General features: G+C 35.0%; 1 protein-coding gene across 9 annotated transcripts in view; it reads right to left on the bottom strand.

Moving 5' to 3' along the window:
* Nucleotides 1-657: 657 nt before the first annotated feature.
* The window catches only part of PCDH7 (protocadherin 7), a 415,867-nt gene continuing 401,050 nt past the window's right edge, over nucleotides 658-15,474 (bottom strand). For 6 of the 9 annotated variants that reach the window (XM_036071940.2, XM_036071942.2, XM_036071945.2 and 3 more), the window contains one exon: nucleotides 658-5,013. In XM_036071940.2, coding sequence (XP_035927833.1) covers nucleotides 4,637-5,013 — 377 coding nt within the window. In that variant the 3' untranslated portion in view covers nucleotides 658-4,636. The remainder of the gene's footprint in view (nucleotides 5,014-15,474) is intronic. The other 3 variants (XM_036071947.2, XM_036071949.2, XM_036071957.2) reach the window with 2 other exon arrangements.

Raw genomic sequence — 15,474 nt, 5'->3', positions numbered from 1 at the left:
AGTATAATCTGATAACAAAGAGTAAACAGAATAGCCATATATATATATACATATATACATATATATGTGTGTGTGTATATATATATATGCTGGTTGTTGGAAAAAAAAATTAAAAGCAGAGAAAGCTTAACTAAAGAAACAAATGAGCACAGTAAAAATTCTATTTTTTGCTTCAAATTTTTTTCTCTACATCTCACATGATATAAGGCTTTCTTTTCATCTCTAATGTTTTTGTAGTCACTACGTTAGATTAAAACCAAACATTTCCTTAACAGAGATACATTTTGACTTAGAATTAGTTTTACCTTAAACGTGAAATTTCTCTAGATAACACCGGAAAAAATCAATCCTTATATTAATGATGAGAAGTTCCTCTACTGCCCACTTAACATGTAAAAGCCAGCTAGGTAACTGTCTTAGGAATTATTTGGATGAAACTGGAAGATCCAAGTTCTACTCTGTTATAAAGCAAAGTAAAATGACAGTTATGCACGGTGTCCTCTAAATCAACAATTACTGTAGCATTATCTTCTTTACTCCATCTTAACTTAGCAGAAATCAAACCATTTTAAATCAAACTGGTACATGCATCCATTCACTTCTCGTCCAATCAAAACGGAATTACCTGTCAACAGAGAAGTACGCTTACAAGTGTGAAACCATTTGACCATGTTATATTTTAATTTGCAGAGACAAAAATGACAAGCAATTTATTTACATAAAACTGTACAAAAGCAAATTAAATTATGTAAAGTATTTCATAAATAGTTGGACGAGTGTTTAATACATTTCGCCATGTTTAGCATAGTTGCGTGCATAGTGACTCATAATAAACGATGATAAATTGTTCTCTGCTTCACTATCAACATCCAAGTAGCAGAACAATAGTCAATGATTAACATTACAAACAGATCGTACCACACTGAATGCAAGTGCTTTAAAATGTAGGAAAAGTTGTCTGAAAGTAAACCCTAGATAGCTGAAAGAATGAGGTTTTCCTCCAGATGTTAGATCTACCTCTACCTGGGTCACAGCTGACCAGCTTTAGAATATTCTTGATCATCTTCACTGTTTTTGTTTTTTTTTTTCCCCTCTAAGGACACATTGTATATTTATCATGGATACAATATCCCTAAAATTACTTGGGTCTTCAGATTTCTCCGGCCTGGGTTTAGGATGGCTTTATTCTTGGAGGTTTCTTCTGGTCTGTGTGTCATTTTATTTTCCTATAAGAGAGCTTCCTAGGGTAGCCTTGCAGCCAGACATCTTCATTACCATCTTAGTTTCTCTTCCCATAAAAATAATGCCTCCCTTGTTTTCTGAAACTCAGGCAACAGGCCAGTCAGAAACCATACAGAAATGATATCTGGAGGTTCAGAATGAGCATTAGATTTTAGACTGAAACTACAGACGTACACATAAATTTTAATACACATAAATTTATATAGTTATTAATTTATAAATGTGTCCTAATGTATAACGCATGCAAAGTTCACTTGGGAGTCTTGTGTACAGAAAACAAGTATGGTTTATATACTGTACAACCAAAATGAAACAGCAGCTAAAAGAAAAATAACAAAAAGGAAATAAAGAATAGAAATTTGAAATCAATATTTGACCTTGCAAAATGGACTGATTTCACCCCTGATAATCTCTCTCTGTGTTACTATTACAGTAAATGCTTTAGCCTTCTAGTCAGAATTAAGCAGTCCATGTTAATGCCTTAGTTTTGTTTTATGAATGAACGATATTTAAGACTGGTCCATTATCTGAGTTTGTCAGAAGGCAAATTTTTAATATATTATTTATTATTTTCAGAAAATAAACATGGGTAAATATACAGGATCAAAAAAGTTGGGAATAGCCCATTTTCCCTCATTGTCCAAACCCAACAACCGTTTTTTTACCATAACAACAGGTATAAAAGGCACAGTTGCTTGTTTTGCATTCACTCATTTATTTATTTTTTTTTGTTTCTTTTTATTGATTTTTTTCAAAAGCACTTTATATATGGAGTGGCACTGGATTTAGCCTATTCAAAATAAAAGTCATACAAACACAAAATATATTTCTGTGTCATGCCAGCTCATTATATAGTAAACATGTTATGAGAGCTAATTCTACTAGAATTACTGAGAATACTTACAGTACACTGAATTTTATTCTTTCACACCCATTTTAGTTCTAAAGAAAGGCTCATGAGTTAAATGACAATGACATGGCTGTCTTGAATGTGGTGCAAACGTCATTGGGGAATGTGGATCCAATTAATCCAAAGGTCCAGTATGACCCGTATTAGCTTTATAGACAACGGAAGGGTTTTAAGATAGAGTGAAATGAGCTATCTAATGGTTTCAATGTCTCATGAAAGAAAGAAAATAAATGCATTAAAAAAAGTTTGTTGAACACCTGTGTTATGCAACTGAGTATTTGCTTTGTAACGTGCAAGAAAAAATATGTATACATTTCATAAGTATCTTTAGAAGCATTTTGTCTTAATACAGATTATACAAGGCAGAACTGCTTTAATGCAGTTTCCTAACAAAGTACTAGAATTGCATCTTTCCATCATGTAAATAATAATCAAACATAAACATGTTCAATTATTGGTATTTTAGTCTAATGTTTTTGTTTCAATTACATATCTTCTTTCATCCTAACTATTATACATAAACTAACATCAAAATCAAAACTCCATTTAAGAAAGAGCAGAAGGAAACGACCCCAAAAGAGTAGCCCACCAAACAGAGATGTGGTTTTCAAAGATAAACATTTTGATGACCTATAGTGAGTTCACAACCTCTAGTCCAGGCTGCTTCACCTTATATACTAAGAAATTCTGTAAAGAATAAAACTATCCAAAGCTACATTATTTCTACAGTTTGCTAGAGAGCCATCAGGCTATGTCCTAACCAGGTTGCAAACATTCAGTGTTGGGAACATTTGCTCTTTTCACCTGTTATCCCCTATTCTGTCCCTGGATTGTCACTTCTGTCTGAATGTCCCAGCTCATAATTTCTAATTATGTTAAATCATCCTCTATAGAACAAATGACCCAAAGTCTGCATATTCTGTGGGGTTTTTTTTTCACTGAAAAAATTGCATATTTTTCCACTTTGAGATGTACATACAAGGAGACATATCACTACCCAGAACTCATTTCTTTCATGTTCCGTCTGGATTTGTTTTAAGACATATCCAATCATGTTCAGAATCACATTAGTGACAAATCAATTAGGGTGTCACCTTGTTTCAATGTTGTGAGTCTTGAAATAGTGCTATATTGCACAGGATTCAAAATTAATGCACTTGTGTTATATGAAAGAGTGCCTTAAACACATAAAAAATACAATTGGTTATTTGAAACGTAAATAATAAGACCAGTAAGCATCACCTGGATACTAAAATGATAATAGTGATTTTAACTTAAAAGACTGTATACCAACATATCCTTCTTTCCCTACCTACCCACAAATATGGTTTTTACAAGTGGAATCTTCCCTGATAATAGTTTTTGAAACTAAACTTGAACCTTAACTAATTGCCTACTGTAATACCAAAAATACATCACTTTAGTTTTTCATTTTCTGAGCTTTCAAAGAAAACCCATTTTAAAAGAGAATGCATGTTTTCAGGTATAGAGACAATGTAAAAGAAGCTAGTGTTTGAGTATTTCTGTGTGTGCATGGGTTCAGTTGCTTTCATTGCTTAATGGATTTCCACGTCAAGACCAAATCTGCTTCATGATATCCCTGATCTGCCGTGTGATCTTTGGCCTTTTAATGACACAATTGTTCCAGTTAGTTGATAACAGCGGTGTTGTTCTGAAAAAAATATATATATATAATTTTTACAAGTTATAATTAGTGTAATTGATATATGTGGTCAAGATTGTGTGTATACTAAGAATATTCGATGAATGTATGGGATTGAAGTGGATACCCCTGACTTGAAAAGAACTACGTATAAGCCAGTTTGGGACTGCAATCTCTAACTGGGTATTGTCTAGCTGTCAGTCTTTGTTAGAATTTTAAAGCTGTGAGATTCTCAATATTCTTCTTATAGAGTCCACCTTAATAAGAACTGTACCTTTACAGGAACTCTATCATTTTGGGGGGATTGCCTTTCATGGTGATTAATCATATTCTGATGGTATGTCTGAAATACATTTACCTGATCTGTTCTTTGTTTGTTTTTCGTTTTTTTGCTTTTTGTGGTGTTTTTTTGACCAACCGGATGGCATTCGAACTAAATCAAAGTGACTAAATCATGCTTCAGCTTAGGGATAATGAGAGTGTGTTGTGTTCTGCTAATCAGGCTTGTTACCATGAAAGAAACTTGCAACCAATTTTTTTTTTTTTTTTCCTCCTTGGAGGGGGATGGGGAAGAGGAATAGCGGGTGTTGGGAATAATCAGTGAGGGGGTTAGACATGCAAGTAACAAGGATGGTTTCTACATTATACATTACAATCAGGCTAACAGTATCACTAAAGGCCTGATCTGGAGGCAGAAGTGGCAGGCAAAGCTTTGTCTCTTTGGTAGCCCCCTCTTTTTGATTACACGGTTTTTGTAAGGTTTTTTGCCCCTTATTCTCCTTCTCATACATGAAAAGAACTTTGCTGTTCTTCTTTATAGCCTACAGGTAAACTTCTCTTCTAGTGAGAGTATTGACAGGAGATGGCTTGTATTCCCCTGTTTTTGTAAGGGGAATATCCTCAGGGTTGGCTTCCTCATTTTTGCTGAAACTAGCTGCACTGAAGGTCTCATAGGACGAGGTCAACTTTTTGTTCAGGAGGTTTCTGTTGCGGTCACCCATGATGGCGGCCTCACCATTGGCCAGCTTTTCCTGGCTTCCTCGTTCATCAACAGGCATGAAAGTGGAGAGTTTGGGCTGGCTCTTCTTCCTCTCTGGAGAAGTGCGGACCGGCATCCAGCAGGAGTCTGAGTGGCCATATTCATCACACTCACGGGTACACTTCCCAGTCAGGGCTACATCTGGAAGAGGTCTTGAATCTGAAATTCAAGGAGAAGGCGATGTTATAGTTGGACATTCTGCAACAGGCTTTCCTTATTTGCATGAAATTGGAAGGGGGAGATACATATATTATTTATCATATTATTTTCCTTTTTTCTACACCCCATAGTTCATCATTCCCATAGAACAGTTTATATTTCATATCCATTAAAGATAAGGTTTTGCAAAAACATCGAATATTATGGAAAGAGAGGAATGAACAAACTAATAAATTTAAGCATGTAGAAGACAGGTACATATGCATTTGTTACAGGACAGGGACGTGTGTATATTCTCAAGTAGAAATAAAACGCATATGTATATTTGTCTGGGTATAAATTTTTCCACATGCATAAGAAAAGTTATTAAATCCAAATAGATAATTTTCTGTATTTATAAATTATCCCAGAAATCGTGTACTTTTGCCAATTGGATTCCTTCCTGCTTATACATTATTCATGGAATGCAAATATGCAAAACCTTATATTTAAAATACATTCTAAAACATCAGGGTGACTCAGAAGTAGAACCTAAATTGACAGCACATCATGTGGTAAAAAGTAAAAAAAGCAAAGTACAAGTAGGTTACGGGTGTGAACATACTAGCAATATCATCACCTACCCCACCCTAGCCCATGCCCACCTCCCACCCACCATGCCGAATGACCTAATATGTGCTGTAAAATAATCCCTTAAATGTTCACCTAGAAATACATTTGCCAATGTGTTTGCTGAATAGAAATATTATGTGAAATGCAGTGCATTGGGTAAATGCAGTCAAGCTCCTGAAGTTTTGATGAAATAGCATGTAGTCCTAATTAATGTTGCTGCCTAGTGGAATGGGAAAAGTCTTCTATTACCATAAAGCTAAGTCATATCTAGACAGCTCTTAGGGATCAGGATTAGAGATGGAAATTAAGAATTACCTGTATATGTAAGTAAATTTGTTAATATGTGTCTGTCTTTGGAGAACAAGTATGTATCTTCTTGTTATTAAAGATTTTTTTTTAATAGACTTTGTTTTTATTTGAAAAAGAGAAAGAGAGAAAAAACAAAAACAAAACCAAAACAAAACCCGGTCTTCCTCAACAGATTCTAAAAGAATAACCTCTAGGGTTTTATTTAATATATTTTGTAGTTTATTTTATTGCCAAACAAAAGAACATAATATGACTGGGCTCCAATTTATATCATATGGCATCACTTTTTTTTTTTTTTTACAAGGCTTTGGACTTAAAAGATGGACAAATTTTAACCTCTGCAAATATAGTCACAACAATGTAATCAGTGAGATTTGCCTATACATGATCTTGGGTAGATTTAGTTTAAAATTAAAGAGGGGGTTATTTAAATGATCCCCCAAATATTTATGCCCTCTGCCTCTATTTGCACACACCATCCTCTGTACTTTAACATTACATTCCTGTTTTGGCTATCATTTGTATTGGCTATTTCAGAAGTTTCACTCTGCCAAATCTCTCAAATGAAGGCAGTCCGACGCACACCATTGTTTCCTGTCGTGATGGATAACTGAAATATTGACATTTGTCAGCCCATTGATTTTTGAACCACTATGGCCTGAGATTTTTATACTGTGTGCTGAGAGCTCAGTGAGGAAATTCCAGTGCTCTTCACAGGAATCTGGAATGACTTTCCTCTTTCCCAAAGGTAAAATGCAAAGATAATTATTTATTGTCATTGTACATGCTGTGTTGCTGACTTCTACATGGGAAGACCCTATTAATTTTATCATCAAAAGAAAAAGCACTTTCTTATTCATTTTTTTATTTTTTTATTTTTTTATTTTTTTTAATTTTTTTTTTTTTTTTTTTAAAGATTTTATTTATTCATTTGAGACACAGAGATACGGAGAGAGAGAGAGCATGAGCAGGGGGGAGACAGAGGGAGAGGGAGAAGCAGGCTTTCTGCTGAGCAGAAAGCCCGATGCGGGGCTCGATCCCAGGACCCTGGAATCATGACCTGAGCCGAAGGCAGACGCCCAACCATCTGAGCCACCCAGGCGCCCCTCTTATTCATTTTTTTTAATGCCAAATTCCCTCCGTGTCTCTCAAATACACATTTTAGAAGAATTTAAAAAATCAAACTATTGGCAGATTTTATGAATGGTCTTTGTAATCCAGTTAGTTTAAATGAGCAAAATGCGAGTTCTTTTGAGAATATTTTCTATCTTGGGATACTTTGTTTATCTGAAGCTGACCTAAATGCCTTGAAAAGGAAAAACCCTTATAAAAATGCAAAGTGCAAGATCAGACCTATTTTACTCTAAACATTCCTTTTTTTTCTTCATTGCTTTAACAAGTTCAAACTTTTCTTTTTCTCACGTGATAGTACCTATCAAAGACAGAAGAAAATAATCAGGACTAAAGCTACCAAAACAGGGAAGATCTCTTTGAAAGTGGTTGTCATTCCCTGCAGAAATGACCCAGAATGTTCTCCAATCAGCTAAGTTTACTTACGTCTCACACAATGTGTCAGTTTACTTACACAGTGATTTACAGATTCTCTGCTTTTCAGGGATTAATTTGTGTTTCCAGTTTCAAATGTGTAGCACTTTGCTTTTCTTTTGTTTGAGATGCATTTAGAGACAACTCAGAGAACTGTGTGATAATGCAAACTACTCCTCTTACCTGTTGTTTTCCTTGTGTACCTGAACTCTCTGTAGCTCATAAGAAATTATATTTATTTAGATTGAGGCAATTTCTCATCAACTAGAAGTGAGAGGCTCTTCAATTTCTTCCCTCAGCCTTTACTTCATAGTCTGGATTATTTCCTGCTGAAACTGATTTTCTCTTACTGCTTTTAACAAAAGGCCACTTGTCTTCTCTGCCATCAGGCACATGTGGGCTGCCACATCTCTATCCAAGAAGCATAACTTTTAATAAGGATCTCCCGTCATTTCCAAAGTCAAACACTTGATTGGGGACCACAGTGGAAGTTGACAAGCCTAATTGGCTGAGACACATTGCAGTTTGTCATCAGATTTAGAAAATAATCAAGAAAGGCTATAAGAGATTCATCACGAGCAATCAAAACTTCCAATCTTGATGACTCAAATGAATCCTCAAAAGAAATGCCAATGATTAACAAATGCAATTTGTATTATGTTGCAACTTATTAAGGGGAGGCATGTGTGGAATAGTGCTTTTCTGTGTTCTATATTTTCTTATTTTAATTATGCAAGGTTTTTTTTTTTAACACAAAAGTTACACGGGGTCTTAAAAAATCATCAAAGACACCCCTTTCTCCCTTTCATAAAAAGACATACTCTTAAAATGTCCTATTTTGTGGTATTATAGAAGCAGACCTTAAACAACTGGTAACCTTCGAAATCTTTCAGTCTTTCACCGAGGATGTGGTTTTGATATCTAAGAACATTATTTCATGCTTTAGTTTAGTACTATTTCTTTTAAATTTGGACCTGAGTTAAGACGGAAAACAGCTCATCACGACTCTTGTGAGTTGGCATTGCGTAAATCAGTAAAAAGTAAAATATTCTATATCAAAATATAATGGTATTGTCTATCAGTTCCTTAGAGCCCTCCTCTGCACCCCCCACTTAATCACCTCAAACCTCTGGAAGACTGGATGCAGAAATGGTATTCATTAGATCCTATGGCCACTTTAGCATTACTCGTGAAGTTCTACTTATCCTATTTACTAGAGCCATTACATCCATTTAGAGAGTTACAGTCTTTTCTTAGACCTCAAGTTAATTTCCTTCTGAAAGTATGGTTTTAAGCCATCATAATAGCAAACAATTTTAGAACAATTTATAACACAGAAAGTGCTTTCCCACACTCATTGCCTTAACTTATCCTCTCAGCCACAGAGCAGGGAGGATGGCCACAGCCAGGGGTCCAGCCTGTGGGAGAGCTGAGGCCAAAGAATAAGTGTTTTGACTTTCACTTTAGTGTTTCTCATAACACTACAATGCTCCTTCTTAAAATGTAACAGCTGAGTAGTTAGAGGTCAATTACTGCTACTCACGGCCATAAGAAAAAGCTAGAATCTCCAAAGGAAGAGAAAAAGAAAAAGTGTTTGAGCAGCACAGGAAACAGATGCCGCCAAGTCACAAATTTTACTACTTAATGCCAACAATGGGGCAACCTCCCTACATTTCCTGATGTAGAGGAAATGATAACGAATTTAAGAATTCCACCTCTTTCTCTGAAAAGAAGCATATTTGCCCTTACTGGGCTCGGTGGATGAGTTGGTCCGGGGAAATGCTGGTACAGTGACCTCAACAAGAAGCGACAGGCAGACAATAAGTGGAATCATTAGAAATAACAAGGAAAGCTCAGATTTATGCAGGCATTTAATGTTTCCAGAAGCTGTCCTATACATTTCAGAAATCATACAGGCATCTTTATTACAGAAGAGAACTGTATGGTTAAGACTCTTGAAGACAGCTCTGCACCAGTAAGGATTTTCACATGCTGAGTTATGTATTCTGCCAGAATCCTGGGACTTTACTCCAGGCCCTTGGCTTGGGGCTCAAGATACAAGGATATTTTCGTCTCCTAAGAGAAGGCATGAAAATGTTGCATTTAGTTTTAAAATATTTCCAATGAGGTTTTTTGTTTTTGTTTTTGTTTTAAGCTCAGATATTTCACGCTATATGCGTAACTTGCTTATTTAACATACAAATTACTTAATTCTCTGATCATATGATCAGTTGTTAGTCAATGTCTAGATGTTCACAGCATTCCTACAATTTGTTCTTTAAATTCAAGCAATAGCATATTCTTAACATTACTTAAGAAAATTCTGCAATGAAAGATTGTGTTATTCTCTCCTTTTGGGGAGAAAAAAACACATACAGGCACCTTTTGCTTTTCTTTCTTTTTAAAGCATTTAATTTTCTTTTTATACTTCTTGACTTTCTGTTATATGAAGATTTCTTTTTCTAGAGGCGTGTCTAAATTCTGGTGTAATTTGGTGGACAATGAAAAAGGTTTTACAGAAGGATGATCAAGAATAAAGAAAGACAATTGGTAATGGTTTTCCAACAAATATTTTAACATTACCTTTACTTTCTTAATCCAAATGAAAATATCTCTTTTACTCAAGTGATTAAATAAAGTGCTTGATTTTAAAATAGCTGTCAGAAAATGATTTACTTTTGCCTTATATAACAACTGAGAGCAAATAAATAAGTCCTTTACTGGAAAATTATTATTGAAGTCAATAAAGATTAGGTGTGAGGGGATGAAATCCAAAAGGCTATGCATATGGAGTTAGATCCCTGCCTTTTTGTCTGTTTGGGAAATTTGGGAAAACTAGAAAGGTAAGCACGGAACAGGGACAGGATAGGAATCACTGATGCAAACAAGCAGTTTGTAATTCTCTAAGTATCTGATTACTCTCTGGAAGAAGGGGAGATTTATAGTTACATAAATGTCACCTAGGGCTACAACAAAGGGCTTAAGATTTCTAAACAGTGTTCTAATTTGTCTAAAGTCACTTGACCCAACCAAGTTAGAAAAGGATATAAGAATAGCCTATGCACCCAACCCTAGCTTCAGTCTTACCTATGCCACTCCTAAGCAAGTCCTGATGGGACAGTGAGTTTGTGAGAAGAACAGGATATTTGGAGTCTCAACATTATTGAGTGTGATTCTGGGTGCATCATGTATAAGCTCTGTGACTTTGGATGAAATTTCTTGGATATAATTTCTCTGAGCCTCAAGATCCTCATGAGGGAGATAATAATATCTACTTCCTTATATGTTATAGGGATAAAAGAATTAATGTATATAATGTTTATTATGGATTGGCCTCTGGTGTGGTGTAGATACTCAGTAAAGAGTAGGTCATAGCCCCTGAAGACATTTAAGATATCTAGATAAAGATCTCTATCTATCTTATCTCTGTAATCTTCCATAAGTGAAATGTGCATTCTTTAGGGAAATAAGCTTAGGAGCTAGGCTCCTTGGATTCAAATCCTAATTTTGTCACTTAGTATGTAATTGTGAACGAGTTACTTGATTGATTTAAATTACCTCATCTGTATAACCGGCGTAAGAAGAAATTAACCTCTTAGGATTATTGTGGGGATTACATGTATTAATATAGGTAAAGTATTTGTAATAATTCTTGACACACAATAGTCCTCAATAAATATTAGCTACTTCAGGTGCACCATTCCTCACCCACAACTGTGTCCTGAAAAGAGCTTTGAAAACTAACATGTTTTTTTTTTCCCATAAATTTATACCCCTGACATTCAATACAATACTGTTCTTCATCTTTATCTTATGTAGTGTAAATATTTATGTTTTCCTATAGAAATAGTGTGTTTAATTAAGGTCACTCTCAGAGTTTTAGATTTTTAGAATAATATATGATACATGCATGATATTACCTTTTTTTAACATATGAAGGACTCTGAATTTTGAGATATAATTGGCTGAAAGATTAACTTATTGTGGAATTAATACCAATCATCAATCAAAAGGGCATGTATTTTGAGTTACTTTTCCAGCAGTACTAACGACTTTATGCTGACAGAGTCTGCCATATACCAGAGCTACCATCTACTTAGGAAAATACACAAGTTGCTATATCCCGTATATTTTATGTCAGGTACTTATTTCCAGGGAAGATGTATTTGGTATGAGTCATTATGGTTGCTCAAAACTAAAGAGGAAATGCTCTATTATTTGCAGTTATCTTTACAACCTAGACAGATCAACCTCACGATGAATCATTTTCATTTGAAAGAAATTTGCCCCTAAAATACTAGTTGTTGGCTTGCTACCTTGCTTTGCCTGCATGGACCACAACATAAGAAGGAGCCCCATTTTTAAGATATGCCAAAAATTAGCAGTAAACTGATCTAAGACTAAGGTTAAAATCAAGGAAAGACAACAAGTAACAGGGCAAATACCTAAAATTCAGCATACCCTTCGTACATCAGAAATGATGAAACAAAAAGCCATACAGCAAATGAGCTCTGCGGATTTCATGATGCATGTACATGATTGTATCAAATTGTGATACGAGGACAGAAATTCCTCTAACCTCCTTATACACAGCCCTTTGGAACGTGACATCACTGCTCTTATGTCAAGATGTAGATTCTCTCTCTGGGTACCTCTTGAAGATGGGGCAGTTTTGATGATTAGAATGTGGCAGAAGTAATACCATGCTATTTCCACACTAGGTTTCAAGACTTCTAGAAACTTCCTTTGCATTTGCCCTTGGAACCCTGCCATTTCTACCCTGAGAGAAAGCGCAGTCTAGCCTCTTTGAAGATGAAACACTATTTGAGAAAGAGACTCAGCTGTCTCAGCAGAGCCTACCCCCAGGTAAGGTTTATTTACTCTCCTGGCCAACACAGCCTCATGAGTGAGCCAGGCAGAACTAGCAGGAAGACCACATAGCCAATCCACAGAAATGTGAGGAGTAATAAATCTTTGTTGTTTGAAGCACCTAAATTATGTTTATTTGGTTTTTTTGTTTTTGTTTTTTTCCTTTGGGAAGGGGAGAGAGTTCATCAATGCAGTGATGGATCTCTGAGATAGTGATCGTGGATGTATTATATTATCTTGTCTGCAATAAACAGCTTGAGATCTGGAAATAATATATGCTACTTCTTTTATGTCTTCTCGTGAGTAACAAACTGACCAATATTGCTGAAAGTTCAACTCTTCCAAAGAACATTTTCAGAGATGTAAGCACATTTAATTAACAAGTTCAAGCTGAGGGCTACTATAGAAAGCTCTGGAAATTCTGGGTCTGCAATTACAGGATTTCACTGCATTTCATACCTAGGAGTGTCCTAGTTCGAGCTGACATGCCAAGACAATATTAAAATGTTCAAACATGTTTGAAAGCATCAGCAACTTTTCTCCGTACCTTAGGCTAAACTCAGTTAAACAGTGATTGGATGTATCTCAAGAAGCATTTACTGCCCTGAGGCTTAGACCACTGTCATCCTGAATGTGGCATTATCATCTACTGTGCACGCCATGTCTCAAGCAGTCTTGCTGAATCAACTCAAACATGAATCTGCTGGTTGGCACATGAAAACTACACTACAGCAGAAAAAGGTATAGTGACTGCCCGGGAGTGATCAATTTATGCACATCAGAGCTGGGGTTTCACTTTGATTTCCCTCTTCACACATGAAAATTAGAGGAGGTGGAGGTTAAGGGAGTGCTCAGGGAGCAGAGTGGAAAGACAGGAAGAAAAAGGCTGGAAATGGGAAGATGCTCTGATATTGATCAAAAGAGTTCATAAAACCCAGGAAAAGACTGGGGGCATTTATTTCACAAGTTAACAACTGATTATTCCACTAAAACCCCAATTTTGGTTTTTCAGCCATTCATGCTTATTTTCCATTGCAAAAATCCCATCTTTCATAATGTTTCTTTTAGTCTCTTGGATTTTCGTATATTAGAAATTATTTACTTTGGGGGTCATAGACTTCAATAATCTGATGAAAACTAGAAGTATTACCTCCTCCCATAAATGTAGATATGTACCCCCCAAGTTGCGTAAAGTTTCAGTGGAGCTCAAGATACCTGAGTTAAGGTCACAGTATATTTCCAACCTCCTGGTGGATGGGAGAAAGAGGGTATATTTTTATACTTGACTTTTTTTCGCTTTGAGTTTCAGTCAAAGGTTAAGAAACATTTTACAATGTGACGTGCATCTTCCAAAAATAGAAATTACAGACAGTAAATAAATTACCATTCAAACACTGGCAGAAAGATTTAAAACAAATAAACAAAAACAAATTATGAAACCGATTTAGAAGTAAGGAAAATAATTTAGGTTTGATTATGCTAATATCTTAAGCTGGTCATGCAAATGTTCAATTTATAAGGCTTTATATAAATAGCAAATTAATGTTTGGGGATGGGTTTAAATGATTATTGATGACCAGTTGGAAAATGTGTTCTTTCCTAAAATGTACATCCAACATTTGCTTCAAATCAGTGTCTGGGATTGCCAGCAACCAGATCTTCATTCACTTATCAGAAGATGGGAGGTGAATTTTTCTTATTATGAAAATTTATACAAAAACAATAATGATCCAGATGAGGGTTTCTTTCTTTTTTTTTTTAAGTTAATGAAATGTGTCAGCCACTTTATATTGGTTTTACTGTAAAGTGTGATGTGGATAACAAGAAAAGAGTTGCAAACATCAACTTAGAGTCACTTTCCAGTAATGGTCTCAAATCTTCTGTTTTCATAATTAACCATAAAGTTGTAGAATATATATCCTACAATAAATATTAATGTTGTCTTTAGGAATATATGTTTATTCTAAAAATAGTACACAAAGGACCTATTAACTGTAAGAATATTATCTTTGGATTGTGTTCTTGAAGGCAGTGTTCATCTTACCTTTGCTTCCCCACATAACATAATTCTATACAAATAAAGAAGTTAAAAAAAGAAAATTGAAAAAAAATCAATTAATAGATATTATTTTCTCAAACTTTCTTTCCTCCAACATAAACCACAACAAAGCACTTTTATTAAGTAAGTGAGAAGTTAATGAATAGTTCCTGTAATAAGGAGCTGGTATTAAATATCTACTTAATGCAAGTATGTTAAATATTAAAACAAATTAATTTGGTATGTGGTGATGGCTTAATTAAGAAGAAATCACTACAGTGGCTATAATGAGATAGAAGACATTTCTAAGTATCTTTTTCTATGCGTTATTTTGTGTGAAGTCTAAAATAAACTATATTAAAGCTCAAATCATGTATGAAGTAGAATGGTAATAGAATGTGATTGTAGCAATTTATATTTATTGAAGCAATATAATTATATTTTTAATGTAGCAAAAAAAAATAAAAAACAAAACCAAAAACAAAACAAGTAGCCATGCATTTTCTCCTTCAGTGTAGAAATCTTGAGAAACTCTGCAATTATTCTAATGATACAACTATTTGCAAATATATTCTCAAACTCTGTGCTTGCGATTACCTGTTGAAATATCTCACAAGTCATACAGAAAAGCTGATCTAATTGGAAGTACTTCCGTAATAACAGCTCTGTTGTAACAGAATCCCATTAGTTATTGTGATTTGGGACAAAGACATAAACTTCCTCCTTTGTGTTCCTTACTAAGGAAGTTTTCACAAAAACATTGTTTTGCAGTACTATTGAGAGATGAGGTTCTGAAAGCTTTTAGTGGGAGCTCAAAAACCATTTATGGCGAGAGCTTTAAAGCGGCTGGAAGCTGGCTCCTTAGTCTGGTCAATAAGTTGATCAGTTGAAACTAAATTTGGCAATCACAATGAGGACCAAAAGAGTGTTGAAGAGCTTGGGAGTGCAGAGCAGGTAAATAAAAGGAAAGAGAACGAAGGAAATGTTCTCTGATGATTAGCAAACAGGACTCAAAGAGTAGCTAAAGTGGGGGAAATCAATGAAGTAACACTGGATCAGTTTGCTTCATTGATTTTTGCTGCTCATTG

This window comes from Halichoerus grypus, chromosome 3 (assembly GCF_964656455.1).
Source record: "Halichoerus grypus chromosome 3, mHalGry1.hap1.1, whole genome shotgun sequence".
In the NCBI taxonomy this organism is placed as follows: Eukaryota; Metazoa; Chordata; class Mammalia; order Carnivora; family Phocidae; genus Halichoerus; species Halichoerus grypus.
Note: the sequence above shows the minus strand (reverse complement) of the source record. Positions and strands in the feature narration are given on the sequence as shown.